Source organism: Ooceraea biroi, chromosome 7 (genome assembly GCF_003672135.1).
Source record: "Ooceraea biroi isolate clonal line C1 chromosome 7, Obir_v5.4, whole genome shotgun sequence".
In the NCBI taxonomy this organism is placed as follows: domain Eukaryota; kingdom Metazoa; phylum Arthropoda; class Insecta; order Hymenoptera; family Formicidae; genus Ooceraea; species Ooceraea biroi.
Window position 1 is genome coordinate 13763965 of NC_039512.1, and position 25502 is coordinate 13789466.

The following is a 25502-nucleotide window of genomic DNA, read 5'->3' on the forward strand; positions in this document are numbered from 1 at the left end:
GCTTCCCATGCCATCTATGCTATACTAACTTAACTGTAATAAAGAATTATCGACAAATGACAATTGTACTGATGAAAACTTATTATTATTAGTATACACATTTGAATGACATGATTTCAATATTATTTTCATAATGTGGGCCACGATAATGTATGCAATGTTAGGTTTCGTTTTTATAATTGTAACGCAAAGTAAAAACATGACAAGCATAAAAACAAATATTACATACACATATAGCGGATAGCATGGAATTGCGGCGCATTACGCGTGAACTTTCACGTGCGAAAGAGAACACAATTTTAGCTTTAACAATAAACAATATATTTTAAAAATTAACAACGATTACAAAATAGTACTGTTAGTATGAATCACAAAGAACAACCGAATGGCTCGACTAGGAAACAGCGAGTGAGTGAATGAATAACGGGAAAAATTGAAATTGGAGAAAATCAACAAATTCCGTAAGTCAGATCTTAGTTGCTTTCCATTTACATGAAAACTCAAATAATTCTCACTAACTCAGTTGAATGCACGTTCCTTTTGATACTGGAAAATTGAGATTCAAGCGAATTTGCAGACGTGACTCAAGGTGTTTTTTCATGCTGATACGCGATGCTCATTTTTAGCGTCAAAATAGGTCATGTGTTCACAATTGACCATTATCCAGCATTAAGTCTTTTTAATTGATGTCTTATCTGAGTATACAATACTCACATAACTGAGTAACTCAGTATCATTTCAGTGCAAATAGAAAGCAACTCTTGTTTCCAAAATAAGCCGTTGCCGGAAATCCAAAATTCGATAAAACGGAAAAATAGCACGATCGACTTGAAATTGGCGCAGTGGGCTTGAAGGCGAATCCGCAGCAGTGCTGCCAGAAATGGCACTCTACAGCGTGCAGTAGTATGTAGTGGGGATGGAGTGGGGATGGTTTTCGCCGAGTGTGCGTCGCGAGATCGTCGCGAAACCATACTCACTCCATTCCCACCACATACTGCAAAAGTGCAGGATGCCATTTCTGGCAACACTGATTCATGAATAACATAATCCTGTTTTTCTTTACAGATTAATTGTTATGAAATATTTCACAATAAATTTTACTTTATTGTATATTCTGCATTGAATCCTTGGGTAATTCTAAAATTGTTAAACAGACTTATAATATTTGAAATCTCAAGAAAGATAAATTGTAATAACAGACTTACATATTCGACCTTACGAATAATTTGAGCTACAATTTATGATGCTTAATCAGATTCTTGAAATATATTAGTATAATCTGTAATCCTTGCACATTGTAAAGCGTCGTTGATTTCTAAGTAATTCAAGGCATCTGCTGTTGCTGGCAACCAAGTGGCAGTTACATTCTGATCACTGGCAGGCGTTGGATTTCTGTAGAAGAACAGATATTGCTTCATATTTACTATTATTATGATTTTCAATCGATCTACTGTCTGATTCTTATACGATGCTATTTTAACAGTTTAAACGTACCCACTCTTCACAAAATTCGTCCACATACTTGTGAGAGCTTCTACTACTTTCCGATCTCTTGTGCCTATGGCCGGTGGTTGAGGATCATTAACTTTATACACTCACTCCCAAAAAAAGCGGTACACTAAAATTTAGGGAAAAATTTACCAACCTTCAAATGATCATAACTTGGTAAATAATGAAGATAAAAATATGTTCAAAAATGCAAAATGAAGCTTCAAGTATCCACTTTAAGAATATTTGAATGGCAATTATGGTCGGCCATTTGATTCAAAATGGCGGATGACAAAATGAGATAATGCAAAAGTGATAACCGAAAGTCCGAGGTTGTGACGACGGTGCATGGCGTGAATTAGATATCGCAGCCTAATGGGACCAAATGCAAATGAAAATATAGTGTTATCTTTAAAATGCTTTTTACCGAGCTCGACGCGATCATTTTTCGCTGAGTTGTGCAACTTTAAAAAAGAAAACGCTCTGTTAAGTAAATTTGGAGTATCTCAACAAAAAATGATCGCATCGAGCTTTGTAAAAAAGCGTTTTAAAGATAAAACTCTATACTTTTATTTGCATTTAGTCCCATTGGGCTGCAATACCTACTTTACACCATGTGCCATCGCAAACTCGAATCTTCATTTACCAATTTCGCATGCTCTCCCTTTCCGCCATTTTAAAAAACTCGTGCACAATTTCGATTTAAATTGCGAAAAGTAGGGTTTCAAAGCTTTAAAACCGTTTTTGAAATTTTGTGCGCGCGCGCACACACACACACACACACACCACAAGGAGGGTTTGGAGTCTTAAATTACTGTGAAACTGACGAACCACGGGGTCCTCATCCTTGTGATACACACACACACACACACACACACACACACACACACACACACACACACACGCACGCACGCACACACCACATAAGAAGGATTTGGAGTATAAAGAATAATGAACGCAGTAGTTGGAATTATAAAAGAACTAAACGAACCGCAGGGTTTTCTAATTCCTTAGGCCTTGCTGAATCGACGATATTGCAAATTCCAAATTGAATATCTCGGTACCTAACTATCCTAGCACAAAATTTCAAAAACGGTTTTAAAGCTTTGAAACCCTACTTTTCGCAATTTAAATCGAAATTGTGCACGAGTTTTTTAAAATGGCGGAAAGGGAGAGCATGCGAAATTGGTAAATGAAGATTCGAGTTTGCGATGGCACATGGTGTAAAGTAGGTATTGCAGCCCAATGGGACTAAATGCAAATAAAAGTATAGAGTTTTATCTTTAAAACGCTTTTTTACAAAGCTCGATGCGATCATTTTTTGTTGAGATACTCCAAATTTACTTAACAGAGCGTTTTCTTTTTTAAAGTTGCACAACTCAGCGAAAAATGATCGCGTCGAGCTCGGTAAAAAGCATTTTAAAGATAACACTATATTTTCATTTGCATTTGGTCCCATTAGGCTGCGATATCTAATTCACGCCATGCACCGTCGTCACAACCTCGGACTTTCGGTTATCACTTTTGCATCATCTCATTTTGTCATCCGCCATTTTGAATCAAATGGCCGACCATAATTGCCATTCAAATATTCTTAAAGTGGATACTTGAAGCTTCATTTTGCATTTTTGAACATATTTTTATCTTCATTATTTACCAAGTTATGATCATTTGAAGGTTGGTAAATTTTTCCCTAAATTTTAGTGTACCGCTTTTTTTGGGAGTGAGTGTATTTAGGTATGTAAAACAGATATGATACCTCATCATCATAAGCCGCTCCTAGAGAATGCCGATTACATAGAGATTAATATTGTAAAACATGAAGCAAACAGTTGAAACTTAACATATGACAGAATTTTACACATAATGCAATTATCAGTCATAGGCACTTTGTCGTCCATCATAATATGCTTAGTAGTTGTCTGGTCACCGATGTATGAGAACTTATAAAAATAAGTTACAGCCCCTTTCTTTTTCCTTCGGCTATTTACGAATTCTGTAGTAGGTATGTTCATATAAAAATCACTCATGCATTGTATGATTGACGGGACACTGTTTTCAGTACATGGTTTTCCATTAAAATACCATTGCTTGACGCGCTCCGTCAGCTGCGATATTTTTACCGGGTCTTGTAAGTTTCCTACCCTTCTCACATGATTCGGTAATTCGTATTCATAGATCATGTTCAAATGGTTTTCACTAGAATCTATTAACATAAGAACGATATGAATGAAAGAGGCAAAATAAAAATATGCAGGAATGAAAATATATTAATGTTATAATGTTTAAAGATATAAATCTACTTTATATCCATTTTTCATACCGGTAAGAAATAATAAACATTCATGAGAAGTATAATCAACTATGATTGGTATATCATTATCATCATTGACCAATTGATGAATAGGATGTGGAAACAAAGGTCTTTTTACATCATTGTCAATCATGGGTAGAAAATGTGGATTCATGTAACCCTATATAAATAACATATTTTCTGCTTACTATTTAAAATACTTTTGCTTATAGTTTATATACTTTCAGTTAAATGTAAATTTTGTTGAATATTATAAAGATTTGGTAATTATCTATATCAAATCTATATGAAATGAAAAAATTGAGGAGCGTCCCGTTTGCCCACGTCCCGATTGACCACAGGCCAATCAAATTACTTAGTTTGGTTAGGTTAAATTTAGCTAATTTTATTGGCTGTGTCCAATTGCAACGTGGTCAATCGACACCCACCCAAAACATTGTGGAGAAAGTAAATTACCTCTAAAGTGAGAATTTGATGTTGTGCTTTGACGATTTCGTCAGCGGGTATCGTTCGAAGAAACTCTACAATTTCTTCGGGGTCCTTAGAATCATTGCCAAGTAATGAGGCAAGTTTAAACGAGATCACTTCTTGCTGAGTCTCTTTTATCACCCAATGGCACGTACTTACACCGCTTTGAAGAATAGCTTTGTGAAAAAGACCTGTAGGTATAAATATTATGTATGAATATAACGATAAGTATATATAATAATATCAAATTTCATTTTCATACCCAATATTTTTTTATTTAATGCTACCATTGTGTTTTGTATTAGAGCATGTTTAGGATACCTTTAGATAGCGGTGATAACATTAGTAAATGCGTGCACACAACACCAACACTGTTACCAAATATAGTGATGTTTTCTGGATCTCCGCCGAATACGTGAATATTTTCTTTTACCCATTTCAGCGCGGCAATCTAATCTTTCAAACCTTGGTTTTCGCTTACTGTTTCATGACCGAGCTTTAAGAAACCTTTAAAAATGCAAACTTTAAGATACATGCGAGATAATTAGCATTAGATACACATCTTTATGCTGCTATTTTTCGAAGACAGACACTAATATTATTCAGGACATATTGAAGAGGAAACCATCTACACGTTCTAAAAGGAATAAATCTTACCAAAAGCACCGAGTCTGTAGTTTATAGACACTACAATGATTTCTTTTGCCAAAAGATAATCAGGTCGTTGAATAATATCAGAGCCTGACCTGAATAGATAACTTCCACCATGAATCCACACCATAACTGGAATCCGTGTTGTTCCATAGATATTACGTGGTACATAAACGTTAAGATAAAGGCAATCTTCGTCACCGATCACTGTTTGAGTTGACGGGTTTAATTGTGTACAAACGTTGCCGTTTTCGGATGTCTTTCAAATTCCATCCCAAGAAACAGGAGGTTTAGGATCCTGATTGCAAACAATAGAATAAATAGTCTTAATGTTATGCTAGTTACATAGTTAAATCAAAATACTATATCGTGCGGTCTAACACTGTTTTCTTGATTTCTGATTTTTTTATATATAATACATACTAAAAGTTCTAATTCGATAAAATCGAACTTTCTGGGCCCAATACGGACCCAAAATTAGATTAATTAGATGCTACGTGAAAATTAAATACTACGTCAAAGAGCTAAAGGTTGAGTTTAAGGCAAACCTGGAATGAAAAATAAAAATTTTAATCTGAAAAATCGATCGGAGCCTTATTATTATACCCTTAGAACATATACGAGGTCTGTCCCAAAAGTATCCGACCTTTGCCTGTATCATGAGAAAGAGCTATTCCGGAGTGATATGAACAACGTTGCCTTCAAAGTAGTTTCCTTCCGAAGCAATGACCTTCTGCCAACGGTGCACCCACTTGCGAAAGCAGTCCTGGAAGTCGTTTTTTGTGATAGCCAACAGCTCCCTCGTCGCATTTTGCTTTATTTCCTTAACATCATCAAATCTTTTGCCCTTCAACGGATGTTTCAACTTAGGAAATAACCAAAAGTCACACAAGGCTATATCTGGACTGTACGGAGGTTGACGAAGTTGGACAATGCCGTGTTTAGTCAAAAGCTCCTGAATCAGGTGAGCTGAATGAGCAGGTGCGTTATCGTGATACAGCAGCGAGTTCCCACTTTTCCACAAATGCGGACGTTTCCTCCTCAATGCGTCACGCAATCGTTTAAGAACTTCCAACTAATACTCCTTGGTTATTGTGCGACCTTATGGAGCATATTCGTGGTGTACAACACCTTCCTGGTCGACAAAAACAGTGAGCATTGCCTTCACGTTGCTCCGACTGTGACGCGCTTTCTTGGGTCGAGGCTCTTCTCTCGTCGCCCATTGCGAAGATTGTGCTTTGTTTCAGGGTCGTAGCCATAAACCCATGTTTCATCGCCAGTAATAACCCTTTTAACCAACTCAGAATCTTTGTTAATGGATTCGAGGATGTCTTCGGCAATTTCAACTCGAAAATTCTTTTGATCTTCCGTGCATTCGTGGAACGAATTTTGCAATCACGCGATTCATTTTCAGATCTTCAGTCAATATTCGAGAAACAATAGTTTTTGGTTATAGGTTTTGATCCCAAGGTCCTTTTCTAACTCACACACAGTCAAACGACGATTTTTGTTGATTGCGGATCGCACACGTTCCACGTGTTCCGCTGTTTTCGACATTGAAGGTCTGCCGGAACGAGGATCACTGTCCACTGAGACACGGCCATCTTTGAACCGTCTAAACTAGAGATCCTATAGTATAACAGAGATGCGCCAATGATCACGTGATTGCGATATTTTGCTGATTGGTCAGAGTAAATTGTATAAACGTAGCCGCTGCCATGTTGGATCTGTCACTATCTTTCATACAAGTTTGTACATGTTTCTTTTGACGTCTTTATTTTTCATAGTCGTTTATGTAATGAATTATTTTCATTTCTTCATTAAATAATGTTTTACATTAATTGTCACTTATTTTGTGCACAGAATTTACCATGCCAACCAATTGTGCTGCAAATCGCTGTACGAACAGCAACAAAGGTTATGCAGTAAATTTCTATTAGTATCACTCACCTCACAAATTCTTTGCGAGGCTGTGGGTCGCCAATCGGGTTCCTTGAAAGAGCAGCTATCCATGTCTTACGACAATCTGCATTTGCTGGGAAATTAAATACTGCATAACCTTTGTTGCTGTTGTTCGTACAGCAATTTGCAGCACAATTGGTTGGCATGGTAAATTCTGTGCACAAAATAAGCGACAATTAATGTAAAACATTATTTAATGAAGAAATGAAAATAATTCATTACATAAACGACTATGAAAAATAAAGACGTCAAAAGAAACATGTACAAACTTGTATGAAAGATAGTGACAGATTCAACATGGCAGCGGCTACGTTTATACAATTTACTCTGACCAATCAGCAAAATATCGCAATCACGTGATCATTGGCGCATCTCTGTTATACTATAGGATCTCTAGTCTAAACCATTCTTTTATTTGTGTGTCACTCATAGAGTCATTACTATAAACTTTACGGATCATGCCGATTATCTCGGAACATGTGCAGCCAAGGTTTTGGCAAAATTTAATACAAATTTTCTGCTCGACTCGTTCAGTCATTGTGAAATGCGACGCTCGGAGTTTTCGACGTTCACACAATTGCATACCATTGCCGACTAAACAGCTGTTGGGTCGTGCCGCTTGGTGGGGATACTTCTAAAGGTCCACCCTAAATACTGAATACCTATTTTCTACAACAGGATGCCCAAGGACAAAGATATACGCAGAGGTCGGATACTTTTGGGACAGACCTCGTATACATGGAAGGGGAATGCCTAAAGATCCTCCAGGGAGAGTTAAGACACCGTGATCGCGTTTTTTTATTGGTGGGCGAAACCGGATGTCTCCCACTACGGCTACTACACATAGTGTAAAGAGTGTAAAGAGTGTGAAGACAATCTAAAGAACATCTGTTCATGTCAACAGTTGTTGACAATTGTATTTTCTTTCATATTGTTAATTAGTACACACGACAGCGTAAGTATAGAAAATATATTATTATTTCTAATTAAATAAACTTAATGTTCTGTTTTAATGTGTCTGCAAAAAATAAAAATTAAACTTAAAAAAACGAACGCTATAGCTTCGTACAGTTTAACCTAAACTCTCACATTAATTAATGTCAACATTGTCTTATTTAATCCATGTTTTATTATAATTTTTATAATAATCGCTGTTATAAATTAATTATAAAATTTATTTTATCAGATACAAAAATGCCTGGATGCAGCGCTGGTTACTGCACGAATTCGTCAGCAAAAGGATATAAAATGTTCAAATTTCCTCAGGATCCAAAAAAGAGACAAAAGTGGATTAAAAATATGCCTCATACAGATCAGACGCCAGGAAAATATTCTGCATACTGCGAAGTAAGTAGTACCCAAATTGGATATATATCGTACAGTTTTATTTATATATGGTTTTTAATTCTATATGAATATGTTATTATATAGACATTCTGTGTAATATATAGGCCTCTTCAACTAGCTTTATTTATTGCTATGACAAATGATAGGTTTCAGATACAGAGACATTCTGAGTTGCTCGAATTGCATGTTGAACACGTCATATATGTATATAAATATAACAGAGATTAATTCTGATTTTGTTTCTCATGTATTAAATTTTGTTTTTCTTATATTCTTATATTTAATAAATATTAGTGCAGGCAGATTTATTTGTGAGTATACACATTGTTCTATTTGTGAACAATTTAACAATGTTTTACTTTGAAAATAATTGTATTTAATGAATAGGTTCATTTTGTAAAAGAAATGTTTACGATTACTGCATCTGGTCAACTTCGATTGAAGCCAAATGCTGTCCCGACAATATTCGGACCCTCATCGCAACTGCCAATGCAAAATACTGATACACTAGGTACATGACTTTTTTTCATATTCACAAAGTTGATTTTCATATTATTTGAATGTAAAAGAAATATATATTATATATTTTATTCAATACATAAATATATAAGTATCAGTTCTTACATTATGCTATTTTCAATACAATAAACTAATAAATAATTAAAAGTAATTTTCTTCACGAAAGTATATTTTAAATGTTCTATTAGTTTATTATGTTTTCCTTATATGTATATATAAGAGAAACTCAATGTTAATATGTTTCCTTTATATATTGTTTGTTACTAGCTTTTTTGTTTTTTGTATTTTGTACTGTAGAAAAGTTAACAGATCCGAAGGAGCCAATGATGGAAACTGACTCATTAATTGAAAACGAAGGAAATTGTAGCGCAACTGTTATACAAGATGATTTGGCAAGCAGCAAATCCGATGATTCAGATACATTCGAAAAGCCACTTATATTGTCGCAAAACAAAAATGGTTTTGTACAAATCAGTCAAGATTGGATCAATAAAATGAAAACAATATTTATTCGCAACGAAAAACTGAAACGAAAGTTAAAGTACAAATTAGATGTTGCGCAACGTAAAATCAAAAGACTCCAGAAGCAAGTAATTAACAACACTACTTTCAACTCAGTTTCTACCATTTTTAATAGCGATCAATTAAAATTACTAACCAAAGAGTATAAAAAACTGCCTCGTTGGTGTAATAACACTGTGCTAAAAGCTTTCCGGTTAAAATTTGCTTGTGGAACTTCAGGCTACTCAAAATTGCTTGAACAAAAGATACCTTTACCATCATTACGTACTTTAAGCAGAAAACTGGAGAATCTAAAATTTCAAAGTGGTATTTGTGAGGAAATTTTCGAATTTTTAAAATTAAAGATTTCTTTATTTCCAAATGATATTGATAAAGAGTGCATGTTAGTTTTAGATGAAATGAGCATAACTCCTGGACAGTTGTATGATACAAGTACTAAAACGTTCTGCGGAAATGTCACGCTGCCTAATGACACAGGAATAGCAAATCATGCGCTAGTTTTTATGTTGGCTGGTCTTTCTGCTAGATGGAAACAAGTGGTAGCTTATTATTTTACAAGCGCTAAAGTAGATGGAAAAATGTTTAAACCGATTATTATAGCAATAATTGAAAAGGCAGAGGAAATTGGCTTACGTGTTTCTGTAGTTACATCAGATATGGGGCCAAGTAATCAAGCTATGTGGGGAACATTTAGTATTCAAGCATTACGACATTTACAGACGGTAAATAGTTGCAAACATCCGTGTAGTGATAATCGAAAACTATTCTTTTATGCCGATACACCCCATGCTTTAAAAAATATTAAAGCTGCACTTTTAAACAATGAATTTATTACATTACCACAGAAATTTATTGATAAATTTCATTTAATGTCTGAAACAGTGCAATGTAGTCATTTACACGATATAATTGTAGCAGATGAAGGCTGTGACTTAAAGTTAGTTCCTAAGTTACGAGAAGAGTTCTTGGACAAGAAAAATCACTTCCAAAAAATGCGCGTTAAAAACTCAATGCATGTTCTAAGCTATGAAGTCAGTTCTGCTCTTCAATTTTTATCAAATAATAATCCAGACGATCCACGGTTAACAACTGCAAAATTTATTGAAGTAATCGCAAGATGGTTTAGTATTATGAGTGCGCGAAAAATTTCTTTAGCTTTAGGATATTTAAACCAAGACAAACTTAAGGAAACTATATGCTTTTTAGAAGATGTTATTGAACTGTTTCATGACATGAAAGTGGGCAGCAAAGGTCATTGGAAACCGATACAAACTGCGGTTTTAATTTCAACCAAAACAGTTTTAGAACTTACAGTATATCTTTTAAACGAACGGGGTTTCAAATTTTTCCTGCCTTCACGCCTCACTCAAGATTGTCTTGAGAATTTATTTTCACTCGTCAGGATGAAAAATGTTATACCAACTGCTCTTCAGTTCAAAAATAATTTGAAATTAATATGTATTTCACAATTTATGAAATGCATTTCTAATAGCAACTACGAAGAGGACGATCGAGAATTTTTATCCAAATTCTTAGACGTACTAATGCAAAATAGAGATAAACAAATGTACTTTATAACACCTGACATTCGAGCAGAAATTCCACATTATTCACCTCAGGCTATCACATTATCTAAAACAGAGATGAACAAACTTTATAATATTGCTGGTTATATCGTTGCAAACATATTAAAAACTCAAAAAACCTGTAATATTTGTATCATGACAACTGGCTCAAAACGTTCAACATTGTATTTTTATAGCATGTTAACTCGGTGTAAAGCTAGAGGACATAATACTTTGTATTACGTCAACGCTGCTACATTCAGTTTTTTCTTAAAGATGGAGAAAATGTTTAGATTTTATTATAAACATATTCGTTCAAAAAAAAAAATTAATTTAAAATCATTTTTTATGGAACTATATAATGACATACCATTTACAGTACCCGAATGCCACAATTTAAAACAAAAAATAATGTTAAGATTTTATGCGTTCAGACTTAAGATATGTAGCAAATCGTTACCGTCCAAAACTAATCATTATTCTAGTAAAAGCATGGCAATGCATGCAGTGCCTCAATAAAATTATTTAAAATTGTTACTAAAATAGTACTGTGCTTTTCAATTACCTCAATTATATTGGAATGTACAAATCTTACTACTTATAAGTAGTGTTTACAATATATTGTTTGTTTATTCCAGATGCAGTTATCATCTTAGCCGTGTAGCAGTACAATATACAATTGAAAAAATCTAGGTAGAAATAAAAAAATCAATCACATAAAATCAATGTTTATTTGTATTATACAATCAACTTTATAAATATTGTTATACAAGACTGTTGTTATACAAGAAGTTTTTAAATAATCACAAGATATACAAGAATTTTTGCAATAATCACAAGATATACACATAAATAATGTACATTCTAATTGTATTTTTTTAGGACATTATACGTTTATGCAATATATACAAAATTGTAAATATATAATAGTAATATTTGATACTTATTTCATCCTTGTAATTTTAATTATACTGCAAAAGTTATTGACTTAGTAAATCTTTCGTATTCTATCATTCTTCTATTTATTTACCTTTAAACAGTTGACGCCAATCGAACATCATTTCCGTTTTCGCCCAATGGCGACGGATTGTCTTAACTCTCCCTGGAGGATCTCTAGGAATGCCTATCCTTTCGTGCAGCAATTCGGGCCGAAGGAAGTGAGATAGAAAAACAATAAGAAGAAGTGAGAGGAAAATAATGTTATCTCGCTCTAATTATTTTCTGCGTCTGCACATATGCACGGCCTGCGTGCATATATTTATATGTCTAACATATATTTTACGGTTTTATTACAAAATATTTTTTTTTTCCTAGCGTAGTGAAGTAGTAAAATAGTGTAAAATGGGTCTCTATTGTCTTTCTTGTAAAAAAAAAGGATAAATCAGTTTCCTATATGAAGTAAGTAAATATTTTATTAATTAAAAAAATTAATATAATTGATGAATAATTCTGTATAATTATTTTATATTTTTTAATTATATTGATATATATAATATCCTGTTAATAGATTTCCATTAGACAAGAACCAGAGAAAACACTAATTACGGTTCTGCCAGATGAAGGAAAAAAATTTATTAATAACACACGATTATGTTCAAATCATTTTAAAGAAGATGATTTGATTAGAAATACACGGCGGATTGATTTAAAACCAGGAGCTATACCTTGTATATGTTCATTAAATCCAATAAAGCAATTAAATCCTGTTCAATCCATAAACAGTAAGTATTTTTGTTTTATTTTTATGTATTATACAGGGTGAGTCATTTTAATGTACCACCCCTAAAAACTTATTTGTTTTTAATTTGAGAACAAAATGTTTCAGACAAACGTTGTATGGCTTCGAGAGGGCAAGATGATGATATTATCAATTTAATTGTAGATGGCGCTTTAGAGATTTCATCATGGCGGCCATTTTTTAAAATAGAAGGCGATTTTTCTCTCGAAGTAAAAGTTGTAGCTGACAATGAGACAAATACAACGGTTTTTTGTTTTTTGCAATTGGACCATTTTTCAGTGAGTTACAGCGTTTCAAAGTTTATAGCGTCTCTCCATGGTCCGTGCCTTGCGTACTTTAGTGGCCCGCATTCGACTTCTCATCACTTCTTGGTGAGACAGATTTTGAGATGGCTGATTACACTCCCAATGAAATTGTCGATTATTCATTCTATTATTAATTATGGGGGATTATAGCCCAGCGGAAATAGTCGATATGATAAAAATAGTCGTGCAATTACAACTTGAAAGCAGCGCAAAGGGTGTATGCCACTAGGTTTCCCGACAGGCGACACCCGACGCGCAAGACTATGAAATTATTGCTTCGCCGTGCTCAACAGGGTCATTTAAACGTACCAGGAGAAAGACTGGCCCAAAAGAAAATAACATTCTGGTGACGCTGGCAGTAGTTGAACTAAACCCCAACATCTCGACAAGGAATATTGAAAACGAGCATGGTATTCCACAAAAGACAGTAAGTCGAGTATTGAGATTTGTAAATTCCACCCCTACCACATTGTTTTGACACAGCAGCTCCAAGCTGGAGACTTTAACCGTAGGCTTCAATTTTGCAACTGGGCTAGAAATCAATATCGGAGAGACCCTTATTTCTTCATGCACGTCCTGTTTACAGATGAAGCAACATTTACCAACCGAGGAGGACTGAACCGACACAACTGCCATTATTGGTCTAATAATAATCCACAATGGCAGCGGAGCGTGGAATACCAGCACCAATGGTCGATTAATGTTTGGGGTGGCATTATCGGGACCCATGTAATTGGACCTCACTTTTTCGAAGGCCATTTAAATAGGGAAACCTACTTGCGATTTATGCAAAGTGAGTTGCCAAACCTCCTCGAAGATGTAGATCTCTGCACTCGTCGTAGGATGTGGTGGCAGCAAGATGGTGCTCCTGCCCATAGGAGTCGCTTGATCACCATATACCTCAACGAAAAATTCCATAGAAAGTGGATTGGAATGGGTAGTCGAACCCATGAGTGGCCAGCAAGATCTCCTGATCTCACGCCTATGGACTTTTTCTTGTGGGGTTATATCAAGGAAAAGGTGTTTGCGATACAACCAACAACTATGACATGAAACTGCGAATTAAACGCGCTTTCCAAGGTATCACTGACGGTACACTGCAAAGAGTCGAAAACAATTTTCGATTACGCGTGATACAATGTATCGATGAAAATGGAGGCGTATTTGAACACTTGCAATAAGACTTTGCGTGAGAGGCAAAGGAACTCGCGTTAATCAAGCACCCCGAATCGTGAGAGGCTAGGGGACTCGCGTTAATCAAGCACCTCGTAGGGAACAGAAACCTACTACATCCACACCGTTGTTCCTGGGTAGCGCTAAAAGTAGGATAGTAGATAGAACGGGTGCACCTGTCAAGGTTATGTGAAGGGTAACTTTTTTTTTGTAAAATGGATCTCCCTATTTCTCATTATCACGGACCATGGAGAGACGCTATAAACTTTGAAACGCTGTAACTCACTGAAAAATGATCCAATTGCAAAAAACAAAAAACCGTTGTATTTCTCTCATTGTCAGCTACAACTTTTACTTCGAGAGAAAAATCGCCTTCCATTTAAAAAAATGGCCGCCATGATGAAATCTCTAAAGCGCCATCTACAATTAAATTCATAATATCATCATCTTGCCCCCTCGAAGCCATACAACGTTTGTCTGAAACATTTTGTTCTCAAATTAAAAACAAATAAGTTTTTAGGGGTGGTACATTAAAATGACTCACCCTGTATGTTTTATATTTTTGTATATTATCTTTCATATATTATATAAGACATTTTGTACAAAAGTATAGCAGGTAGAACTGATTAAAATGTATTAGAAAGTCTTTTCCCACTTTGCAAATTTACAACATTTGCAAATTATGTAAACTTTTCAGATTTTGAGAAGGACGGAAGATTGACAGAGTATATATTTATTTTTACGTATATTTATTGTTACGAGACGTTACATTAAGTGCTTTAAGTAGGACAATGGCCGCATTAACTAGCATCGAGTGTTGTCACGCGTCAAAGAAACAGACAATATCGCTAATTCTTTACTAATATTCTTTACTAATATTTTTTAATACGCTATTACGCACCGTTTTATGCAAAACGCTGCGTTTCCTGCCAAAGCAAATGCAATGCACTTATTTGTCAACCTTTTCTAATCAAATTATCGATTATTATTGTGAAGATTGATGGTATGGGACTATTTTTCAACTCAATTTACCTACTCACGTTGGTATGTTCATCACCAAACGCTTTGTAGATAATATTTACAACACGTTTTATAATTGGTTAAACATGTAAGCGGTAGATTAGTTTGTAGATCTGATACAGTATAAATTACAAAACAATGAAGAAGGTAAAACTTAAAGAATCGTTTGAAACAATATAACAACTATATTTTAAATCTTACCTGAAATCTTAATTTCCCAACTGGTGGAGCAGCAAAAGGTATACCTTTAAAAGTAAAATAATGGGAACCAAGCACATTTTCTTGCAGAACTCCTTGCAACTTTCCTTGTTTCACAGTCACGACGAGCCGATTCATGATAGAATAATAACTGCCTGACTTTGCTCGCAACTTATATCATTGCGTTATTTCTATTTTCTGTTATCGCCAAACTATGTTTTATTTATGAATAACATACTGCATGCAAACGTGGACGGTAAAAATGGAAAAGATAAAGTAACAGATGGCAAAAACATACAATCCGCACTTTAAAATAATGATAAAGCACAAATCATAAAGCATAAAGTATACAATATTTCAGTATTATATACCATTATGTATTTATTATAAGTTCGAGATATAGATTTATGTTATCTACATGCAACGAATACTTTTGTTAGGTATAACTTTTAAATCTGATTGAAACAGAAATATTTTTAAGAGATATATATAAAACGAGTAAAAAATATGTACAGGGTATGCCAAAAGTATGGTGTTTGAAAACACGCGAGTTAGGCTGGTAGGTTTCGCGGTGAGATGGACGTCACAACGGGCAAAAAGAAATGACTCGCAGCGCGTGTAATTTATGAGTTGTCTTTATTCGTAAAACGCCGTATGTACAGTATTTACAGATGACGCGAGATAAACACACGGATCGCCGAAGCGGTTCACGCGGCACATCACGTCGTATGAGAAGTCTTTGTCTAAGAGTGATCTTGAAGGTTCGAGATGTACCGAGATCGCGGCACACGTGCACCGCACGTGGCCACCTGAGAAGCACACGGGCTCTATCGATACTATTGAAACGTCAAGCACCGCGAATGAGTAGTCACTATCACTGAGAAAAGTCCGAGAAGTCTGAGTATCGCACTGAGCACAATCGTGAGCCGTATATCATGAGAAACTATCCACTAAACTAGCCTAAAGATACGAGCGCGCACTTTCGATGCTAACCCATGGCCGATGTAACGAACAGTAATGATAGTCGCGAGGTAGCCCGACCGGGAGCGCGGTAAGGTGCGTTCACGTTAGACGCTCACGCGCTTTAAGCGTCATTCTATCTTTATTTAATATTGAGTGAGCAATAAAGACAGAATGACGCTTAAAGTGCGTGTGTGGCGTCTAGTAACATAATCCTAGGGACAAACGCTAGAGACCTTTAAGGATCTAGGAAGAAAAAGTTTGTAACGTTAAGAAGATTGTATTAACAAGAAGATTGTATTAGCAAGAAGATTGTAACGGTTGTTAGTTATCGGACAGTTGAGTTGAGTTGTTGAGTTTCGTTCGTAATAAATATATTGAGTATTTTAAAAAAGTGAATTATTTTCGCAAGAAGTTATATCCCGTAATCGTTAGGAGGACAAGTAAACCCTCTGAGGCGTAAGCAGGACACGTGGTGAACGCCACAATTAGTGACCCTGACGTGATCGCCACGCGGGAAAGTAAGGCCGACGGCACGTCGAGGAAAAGTGTAGAGCCAGTTAATTTTGGTACCAGAACATCGGCGACGAAGTATGCCGGTGGACCGATCACCGGAACGACCGGAACGTGCAGCAGAAGCCGACGGATTAGCCAGGCACGGAATGGCTTCACAGCATCAGGAAACTCGAGGAGAAGCGACCGTGAACGCGGCATACGCGGTACGTTTACCCCCTTTTTGGAAAGATAACCCACAGTTATGGTTTGCGCAGGTAGAGGCGGCTTTTGCGATCAACCGCATCGTAAGCGACGATTCGAAATTTCGCTACATAATCGTCCATTTGGATTCGAGTGTTTTACCGCTGGTAGCGGACATTATCACAAACCTGCCTGGAGAAGGAAAGTACGCAGCTTTGAAGGAGCGGCTAGTGACAGTACTTGGAGAGACCAGCACTATGCAGATAGACGTCTTTTAGGGTCGCACGAACTCAGCGACGAAAAGCCTTCAGTATTTTTGCAGAAATTACGCAACCTAGCTGCCGGGCAAGTAACGGACGAGATATTACGAACCATCTTTATGGAACAATTGCCGGAAAATGTGAGAGCGATTTTGGCGATAAGTGAGGTTAGTGACCTCGGAAGGTTAGTAGCACAAGCGGACAAAGTGATGGAAGTGGCCAAACCATCGCAAGCCCTCCAAACCGTACAGGCGGTTAACACGACAACCGGCAACGAGAGCGAGATCGCTGAACTACGCAAACAAATCGAGCTGCTCGGTAAGCAGATACGAGAAAGACGACGTAGCCGTTGCAGAGGAAAAGGCGATTTTAGGCAACGTCGTAGCCAATCGAAGACACAAAAAGAAGAGGAACACTGTTATCACCGAAAAGTTGGAGACAAGGCTTATAAATGCGACCCACCTTGTGCGTGGGGTAAAGACAAATCGAAGGCCTTGGAAAACTAGGACAGCCGTCGCGAATGCAGGCGGTCGCTGACGGATTAACGCCAATTCCACGCATGATTGTGACAGATAAAAAGAGTGGAGATTTACCTTATAGATACAGGAGCCGACATATCTGCTATTCCACGGAGTATGGTACGCGGAAAGTGTAATCCAACGGATCTCGAACTATTTGCCGCCAACAATACGAAAATACGGACATACGGCAGCAAAACCAGAATATTGAATTTAGGATTACGACGTTCTTTTACATGGGATTTTTTAGTAGCCGACATCAGATAACCCATAATAGGTGCCGACTTTTTAGCCCATTACGGGTTATTACCGGATCTGAAACATCGAAGATTAGTAGATGGACGGACACTGTTGCAAGCCGATGCCGCAGTGCGTAACACGAAACAACCATCGTTGGCAACAATCAATCAGGACTGTAAGTACAAAGATCTCTTACGTAAATACATTGAGATTACAAGGCCGACAGGTTTGACTGAAGCAGTCTATGGGGTGCGACACCATATACTTACCGAAGGACCCCCCGTAGCAGAGAGACCTTGCAGGCTAGCACCTGAAAAATATAGAGCCGCGAGACGGGAATTTGAAGTGATGCTCGAACGAGGAATATGCCAACCATCGTCTTCGCAGTGGGCAAACCCGCTGCACTTGGTGAAGAAAAGCAACGGAGAATGGAGACCTTGCGGGGACTTCCGTAGGTTAAACGCGGTGACGAAACCAGATAAGTATTCTTTGCCGCACATACAAGATTTTACTTACCATCTGGCGGGATGTGAGATCTTTAGTAAGATTGATCTAGTCAAAGCTTATTACCAAATACCGGTGGAGAACGAAGACATATGTAAGACTGCGGTCATAACATCTTTTGGGTTATTTGAATTTACGCGGATGCCATTCGGACTGCGGAATGCGGCACAAACATTCCAGAGATTTATAGACACGGTTTTGAGAGGACTCGAATTTTGTCACGGATATATTGACGATTTGTTAATAGCATCAAAGACAGAGGAAGAACATCGCGCTCATTTAGAGGAAGTTTTTAAACGCCTAAAGAAGTATAGGCTTTTTATTAACGTCGCCAAAAGCCAATTTGGTGTAAGAAGAATTGAATACCTCGGATATGTCGTGGACAAGGAAGGTATTCGTCCAATGGAAGAGAGAATCAAAACGATTCTTGATTATAGGAAGCCGAGTAACGTGAGCGAATTACGAAGATTTTTAGGCATTGTTAATTTTTATCATAGGTTTATTAAGGATGCGGCGTCACTATTGGCACCTTTGAATAAATATTTAGTTGGAGCAAAAAAGAAAGATAAACGACCGATAGTTTGGACACCGGAAGCGGACGTAGCATTTGAAGAGAGCAAAACCCGCTTAGCAGAAGTTTTTACATTAGTGCATCCTACGGAAGACGCGAAAATATTGTTGAGGACAGACGCTTCAAATTTTGCCATGGGAGCAGTCTTGGACCAATTACAGGACGGTTATTGGAGACCATTAGGATTTTTTTCAAGGAAATTTTCAGAATCTCAGCGCAATTATTCCACCTATGATAGGGAGCTTTTGGCTATTTTTGCAGGTTTAAAATTGTTTCGACATTTGGCGGAAGGACGCGATGTTATCATATTAACGGATCATAAACCTTTGCAATACGCATTTCAACAAGTAGCCGATAAGGCATCGGAAAGACAGAGACGACAACTTGATTTTATTAGCCAAATTACAATTAAAATATTTTATGTCAACGGAGAGGCGAATGAAGTAGCGGACGCCCTATCAAGACTTGAATCGATTAGTATGCCGCAAATAGTTACGACCGATGAACTTTATGAAGAGCAAGTGAAGGATGAGGAGCTCCAAGCGCTTTTACAATCAGAAACAACTCTCACCTTGAAGAAACTCCGCTTAGATAACGGTGATAAAACTATATATTGTGATGTTGGAGGGCAGATACGAGTTTACGTACCCGTTACTTTACGCAGAAAAATATTTAATAACACACAATATTTCTCATCCAAGTGCAAGGAGCACGAAGAAGATGATCGCGCAACAGTTTGTATGGCCCAACATGCAAAAGAACGTCACCCAATGGACGAAAACATGTTTATCATGCCAGAAATCGAAGATAAGCAGACACAACAGGAGAATTCCAGAACACATACAGGTACCTGATGACCGTTTTTATCAAGTACACCTCGATATAATAGGACCATTGCCACCTTCGGAATGATTCCGGTATTGTTTAACAATGATGGACAGATCAACGAGATGGCCAGAAGCCGTACCCATTAGCGACACATTAGCGGACACAGTAGCAACAACCTTTTTTAATACTTGGGTTACACGCTTTGGAGTGCCAGCAATGATTACTACGGACCGTGGCGCACAATTTGAATCGCTTTTGTTTGAAGCATTGGCGCGAATGATAGGGAGTACCCACAGAAAAACAACGGCCTATCATCCACAAGCAAATGGAATGATAGAAAGATGGCACAGGACGTTAAAAGCAGCAATTAAATGTTACAGCACATCGGAATGGACAAAAGTGCTACCCATGGTTTTGCTCGGATTACGTTCGAGTTATAAAGACGATATCAAGACCACAGCAGCAGAGATGACTTACGGGAAAACACTACGAATACCGGGAGAGTACTTCATGTCGGAGGACCCAATAGGATGCCCAGAGATGTTCGCCCAAAGACTAAGAGAACGGATGCGTGCGGTAAGACCATCACCAGCGAGTCATCACATTAAGAGGAAGGTATTTATACATGGAGAACTCGATACGTGCACACACATCTTTGTACGAATCGATCGACCGAGGAGGCCGTTAGAACAGCCGTACGAAGGACCTTATAGAGTAATAGAGAGAGTATCCGAGTATTTATACAAAGTGGATTACAAAGGATAACCAACCAACATTAATATAGACCGGTTAAAACCTGCTTTCCTAGAAGCAGACAACGAAGTATTTCAGGTAATTAAACCCATTGAAGATTTTTTAAGAATGTTACAGGAGCCACAACAAGGAACGAAGGATCCTCCCAAAAAAATAAAGAAGGTGCAATTCCAGACTCGTCAAGCGAGTCACTAGAGGGGGAGTGCGTGTGGCGTCTAGTAACATAGTCCTAGGGACAAACGCTGGAGACCTTTAAGGATCTAGGAAGAAAAAGTTTGTAACGTTAAGAAGATTGTATTAACAAGAAGATTGTATTAGCAAGAAGATTGTAACGGTTGTTAGTTATCGGACAGTTGAGTTGAGTTGTTGAGTTTCGTTTGTAATAAATATATTGAGTATTTTAAAAAAGTGAATTATTTTCGCAAGAAGCTATATCCCGCAATCGTTAGGAGGACAAGTAAACCCTCTGAGGCGTAAGCAGGACACGTAGTGAACACCACACGTGAGCGTCCAACGTGAACGCACCCTAAGACGTACGTCGCCGCGTCGCGATCGCGATCAATATATGACGGCAACTCGCGGATCGATAATCGATTCCGCAACATATGGAGACCCCTACATTTTACGAAAACTATGCATTTAATAGAAAACTGTTTCAGACAAAAGTTGTAGGGTTTCAAGTAACGCATTACACAGCAATATCAGTATGACCTTGAGGAGTGTAGTCAAGGTCATATGAAGGTCATCTTCAATTTCTTAAATGGAAACCCGCATTTTTTATTGCATATTCTTGTAGCTTATCACGAGAGCTTTCCAAAACATTATAATAAAGTATTTTTTCATAAAGTACTTTTCGTGTTATGTAGCTTGAAAGTTACGATATCGCCGGCATCAACATTACCTAACTAATAATCGGAAGGAATTGAATCCCTTCTTGAGGGTCCAATAGAAGCTTCCAATGATCCAATTGCCCTCTCCTCCTCTCCCCTTTCCCTACCCCTTCCCCCTACCCCAACCCTTCTCTATTTTCCTCCCTTCTTCTCCTCTCCCCTTTCCCCCTTATCGATACTCCAACGGGGTATAAAACGCAAATGCCAGGGTGTAGTGTTATTTTCTCGCGCATAATCATTCAGATAGAGTGATAGCGTCCAGAGCAGAGCACTCTCCGCTTCTGTTGAGAACTTTTGTCTTTTTAGTTCGGAAATTAATAAATTAAATATTAATCGTTTGACTAAAAATGGCCGACGAATTGTCGGAGCGTGAAAGAATCACTATCCTCATGATGCGCGAATGGGGTGATAAGGAACAATAGTTCACTGAAGTAGTTCGATTATTTAACGACACTTTTCCGAATCGTCAAATTAATAAATCCACTGTTTTGAAAACAATACAGTGTTTCAAGAAACTGGTAGTGTAAAAAATCGCTCTAGATCAGGCAGACCATCATCTGCAAGTAATGAGAATAAACAACTTGATATTCTGCAGAGTTTTATTGAAAATCCCCATATGTCTGTTAATAGAGCAACCCAAGCTCACGACATTGCTCCCAGGTTCGTCCACAGAATTTTAAGAAAAAATAAATTACGTCCATACAAACTGCAGCACGTTCAAGAATTCCAAGACGGAGATGTTGAGCGTCGTATGCGTTTCTGTGCAAGAATGGAGCTACTAGATGCCTCGCCTAACTATCTTTATCAAATTGTTTTCACAGATGAGGCAATCTTCACATTGATAGGAGAGGTTAATAATCAAAATATTCGCCTCTGGTCAGATGAAAATCCAAATTGGGTGCGGGAAACTCACACGCAATATCCACAAAGAGTAAATGTATGAAGCTAAATGTAAGGAATGAAGCATCTTTAATACCTGCTGAATTTAATCGTTGAGCTATTCCTGTGTTCTATCAAAAATTGGCATACTGTCAGGAAGTCAATAGAAGTCACTTTTAGAATGTACTCTAAAACACTCAATCCTACGGTGTTACGTTCAGGAGACTCCACGGTTCCTCGCTTCCATAAGGAAAATATTAAAGTTAGAAATAGAGAAAAGTAACAAGTAAGAACTAATCCCCACTGTTACGTCCAGGAGACTCCACGGTTCCTCGCTTCCATAGGGAAAATATAAGATAAAAGGGAAGAAACTGATAAGAATTAATCCCCAATAGCGAGAAAACGACCGGACGAGAGTAGGGGGGGGGGAACAGGTGGTCTTATTATAAAAGATATCATGAAACGATACGTAAACCATAAGGTTCACAAAATTATTTCGCCCCCCCCCCCCCCATCTGCGCTCGGCTGAAACGTCGATAAGGAAAAAAAAGAGGAAAAAACCACCCGGAATCAATAGTTAATCACTAAACAAAGACCGCTTCTGATTCGGAAAGGCGAAGCGGGACTTGGGAATTGTCACTCGCTGACTGCAATAAAAGTAATCCACCGATAAGGAACCCTGCCATACAGGGGCAGCTGTGAAATAGATTAAGGAAATGTAAACATGGATTGTAATATGGATGGTCAAGTGAAGGGTTTTCACAAGTCAAGTGCCGGACTCTAATCCTTGAAAATGATAAAGTAAATCCATCAGATATCATAGTAATACAGAAACAATGGACGCTTCATTAGAAACAATTTTATTGCCTTTTTCCGTTGATCTTTTCTGGGAAAAAAGTGACTCCCACCTACACTCTTTAGCCCTATATAAAGGGAAAAATTTGGCCAGAGAGGTCTCTTCCATCTTGGCCAGTGTGCAATTCACATCGTTATTGTTACGTTCCCGTGATCGGGACACCGGGTTTAAATATTAGAGTCAGTGTTGGACTCCACCCGAGCAATCTGGTCTGGTTGGCTCCATCGCCTGACTCATTGACGCATCAATTCTGAACTCCATCCGAGAACCGATACAAGAAAAGTAAGCTTTTTTAACTATTCCATTTAATTACCCTCTAATCGTTTCGCGATTTTAGTAGAGCAATTGTTTATTTCGATTTATTCCCGTTTATCACCCACAACCGCGTCCACCCTGCCCTGATTCCCGCATCTTACATTCGTGAATTTTTGTATAATTTTAATTTTGAAATGTAGGCGTAGATATTGTAATTATAGTAAAAATTTGTATTAACGTTTTTGTTAGAATTAATTTAGAATTATAATTGTACCGATGTCCTTTCAAATGAATCGGATTAATTTTCAACTTGTACAAATATTTTAGTTAAAATGCGTATCAATAGCGGTGTTTTAATCGAATTCAGTTTTTATAATCATGTTCAACTCCGCAATCCAGTTTCAAAATTCTAACCATTTGTATTTGTATCTTTAATGTCCATTGACAGAATATACTATTGTTAATTTATCAAAGAAATTTCATTCTAGTTAATTACCCTCGCTTCACCCTTTCCTTGACAGATCGTACGGGTCCTATCCTTGTGTAATAGGGATTCATTTCCCTTACCAAAAAAGGACCATCGAGTTGACCATCTCGAATAACAGGGTAAAATCGACTTCGGTCGTTGACCCGAAAATCGAGTGTCCCTTTCGAATAATAGGGTAAAATCGACTTCGGTCGTTGACCCGAAAATCGAAACGTATCGGTCAACTCGAACACACGAGGTACTGCGGTTGTTGTCTACGTACCTCGAGAGGCGTCTGATTGCGCCCTTCCTCGAGCTCACGGAGCTCTGGACGTAACACCACCAACGGAAAGCACGACCGGACGGGTGGAAAGGCCAAGTGGTCTTATTGTAACAAGTGTCATGAAGCGGTATGCGAACCACAAGGCTCACAATTTTTTCAATCCCGCCTGCGCTCAGCTGAAGCTCTCGATAGGCAAAAAACAACCGGAGTTAATAGCTAAAATCACTTAGCGAAGACCGCTCCAGATCTGGAAAAGCGGAGCGGCACTTAGAAATTGTCCCTCGCTGACGGCAATAAAGTAATCCACCGAATTTAAATACTAAGAAATCCTGCCATACATGGGCACTTGAGAACTAGACACGCGATATAAATAGATTTAGACTGAAGGAGACGTGAACCTGGATTGCAATGTGCATGGTCGAAGGAGGGGTCTTCACAAGTGACGCACTTTAATTCTTGAAGACAATATCATAAATCCATCAGATACCACGGTAATACAGAAGCCACAAACGCTGCTTCATTAGAAACAAATTTTTTATTTTTCTACATTTCTGGGAAAAGAATAACCCCCACCTAAGCGCTATTGACCCTATATATATATTTATTGATTCCCCTTAAGGTTACAAATTTCCAATACATAACTTAATTCTATCTTAATCTAACTTAACCTAACTTAATTCTATCCTTACTCTCTCTATACACACACACACCGCTTACTAGTTCCCTAACCTATGGGACTTCCGTTTCCGTTTACAATATTCCTCATTCCTTCCTCCCTTCCATCTTTACTTTCATTCCTCCATTCATTCTTCTCCCCCCTTATACCCTCCAACTCCCTCATCCATCTCTCCCCCCTCCTTCCTCTCTCAAAACATCCGACACCCTTTCTTGCCACGTACTCCTCTCTCTCAAATCCGTATATTTTTCCCACACATGTTCCCACGTCTCCTCCCCCTCTCCACATATCCTACACTCTTTCCTCTTCTCCTCCTCCCAGTATCTCCCCCCTCTCATTCCATTTCCCAATCTATATCTCGCCACCCTTTGCCACCTTTTCTCTCCCCATCCCTTTTTTAAATATCCCGGTATTCCCTCTCCCTTCACCCATCCATACCACATATTGTATCTCGATTCTCTTATCTCTTTCCACCTCTGTTCCCTCTGTATGTTTCTCTCCCTTTCATATATATTCTCTCCCCTTATTTGTCCCTTTCTCCTCATCACCTCTATCTCCTCTATTTTCCATCCTTTCTTCTCTATGAATTCTTTTCTT

At 37.6% G+C, this 25502-nt stretch overlaps 1 protein-coding gene and 1 pseudogene across 3 annotated transcripts; one reads left to right on the forward strand and one right to left on the reverse strand.

Moving 5' to 3' along the window:
* Positions 1-297: 297 nt before the first annotated feature.
* On the reverse strand, positions 298-15433 carry LOC105281989 (annotated as a pseudogene).
* On the forward strand, positions 7710-11558 carry LOC113562285 (THAP domain-containing protein 2-like). 3 transcript variants are annotated; one of them, XM_026971195.1, is made up of 5 exons: positions 7710-7838; positions 8070-8230; positions 8618-8741; positions 9017-9335; positions 11475-11558. In XM_026971195.1, exons 2-5 carry the CDS (start codon positions 8078-8080, stop codon positions 11527-11529), a joined length of 651 nt encoding a protein of 216 aa, XP_026826996.1. In that variant the 5' UTR covers positions 7710-7838; positions 8070-8077; the 3' UTR covers positions 11530-11558. The 3 variants fall into 3 exon arrangements, with proteins under 3 accessions (XP_026826996.1, XP_026826997.1, XP_026826998.1); XM_026971196.1 differs by having other exon boundaries at positions 9047-9335; XM_026971197.1 differs by having other exon boundaries at positions 9017-9339; positions 11475-11554.
* Positions 15434-25502: the final 10069 nt, after the last annotated feature.

Excerpts from the sequence above, each read along its gene's own strand:
- LOC113562285 (XM_026971195.1), top strand. The coding sequence starts at position 8,078 with ATGCCTGGATGCAGCGCTGGTTACTGCACGAATTCGTCAGCAAAAGGA. Across the intron at positions 8,742-9,016 it reads GCAAAATACTGATACACTAG|CTTTTTTGTTTTTTGTATTT; the intron begins GTACATGACTTT and ends GTTTGTTACTAG. Across the intron at positions 9,336-11,474 it reads AAAATCAAAAGACTCCAGAA|ATGCAGTTATCATCTTAGCC; the intron begins GCAAGTAATTAA and ends TGTTTATTCCAG.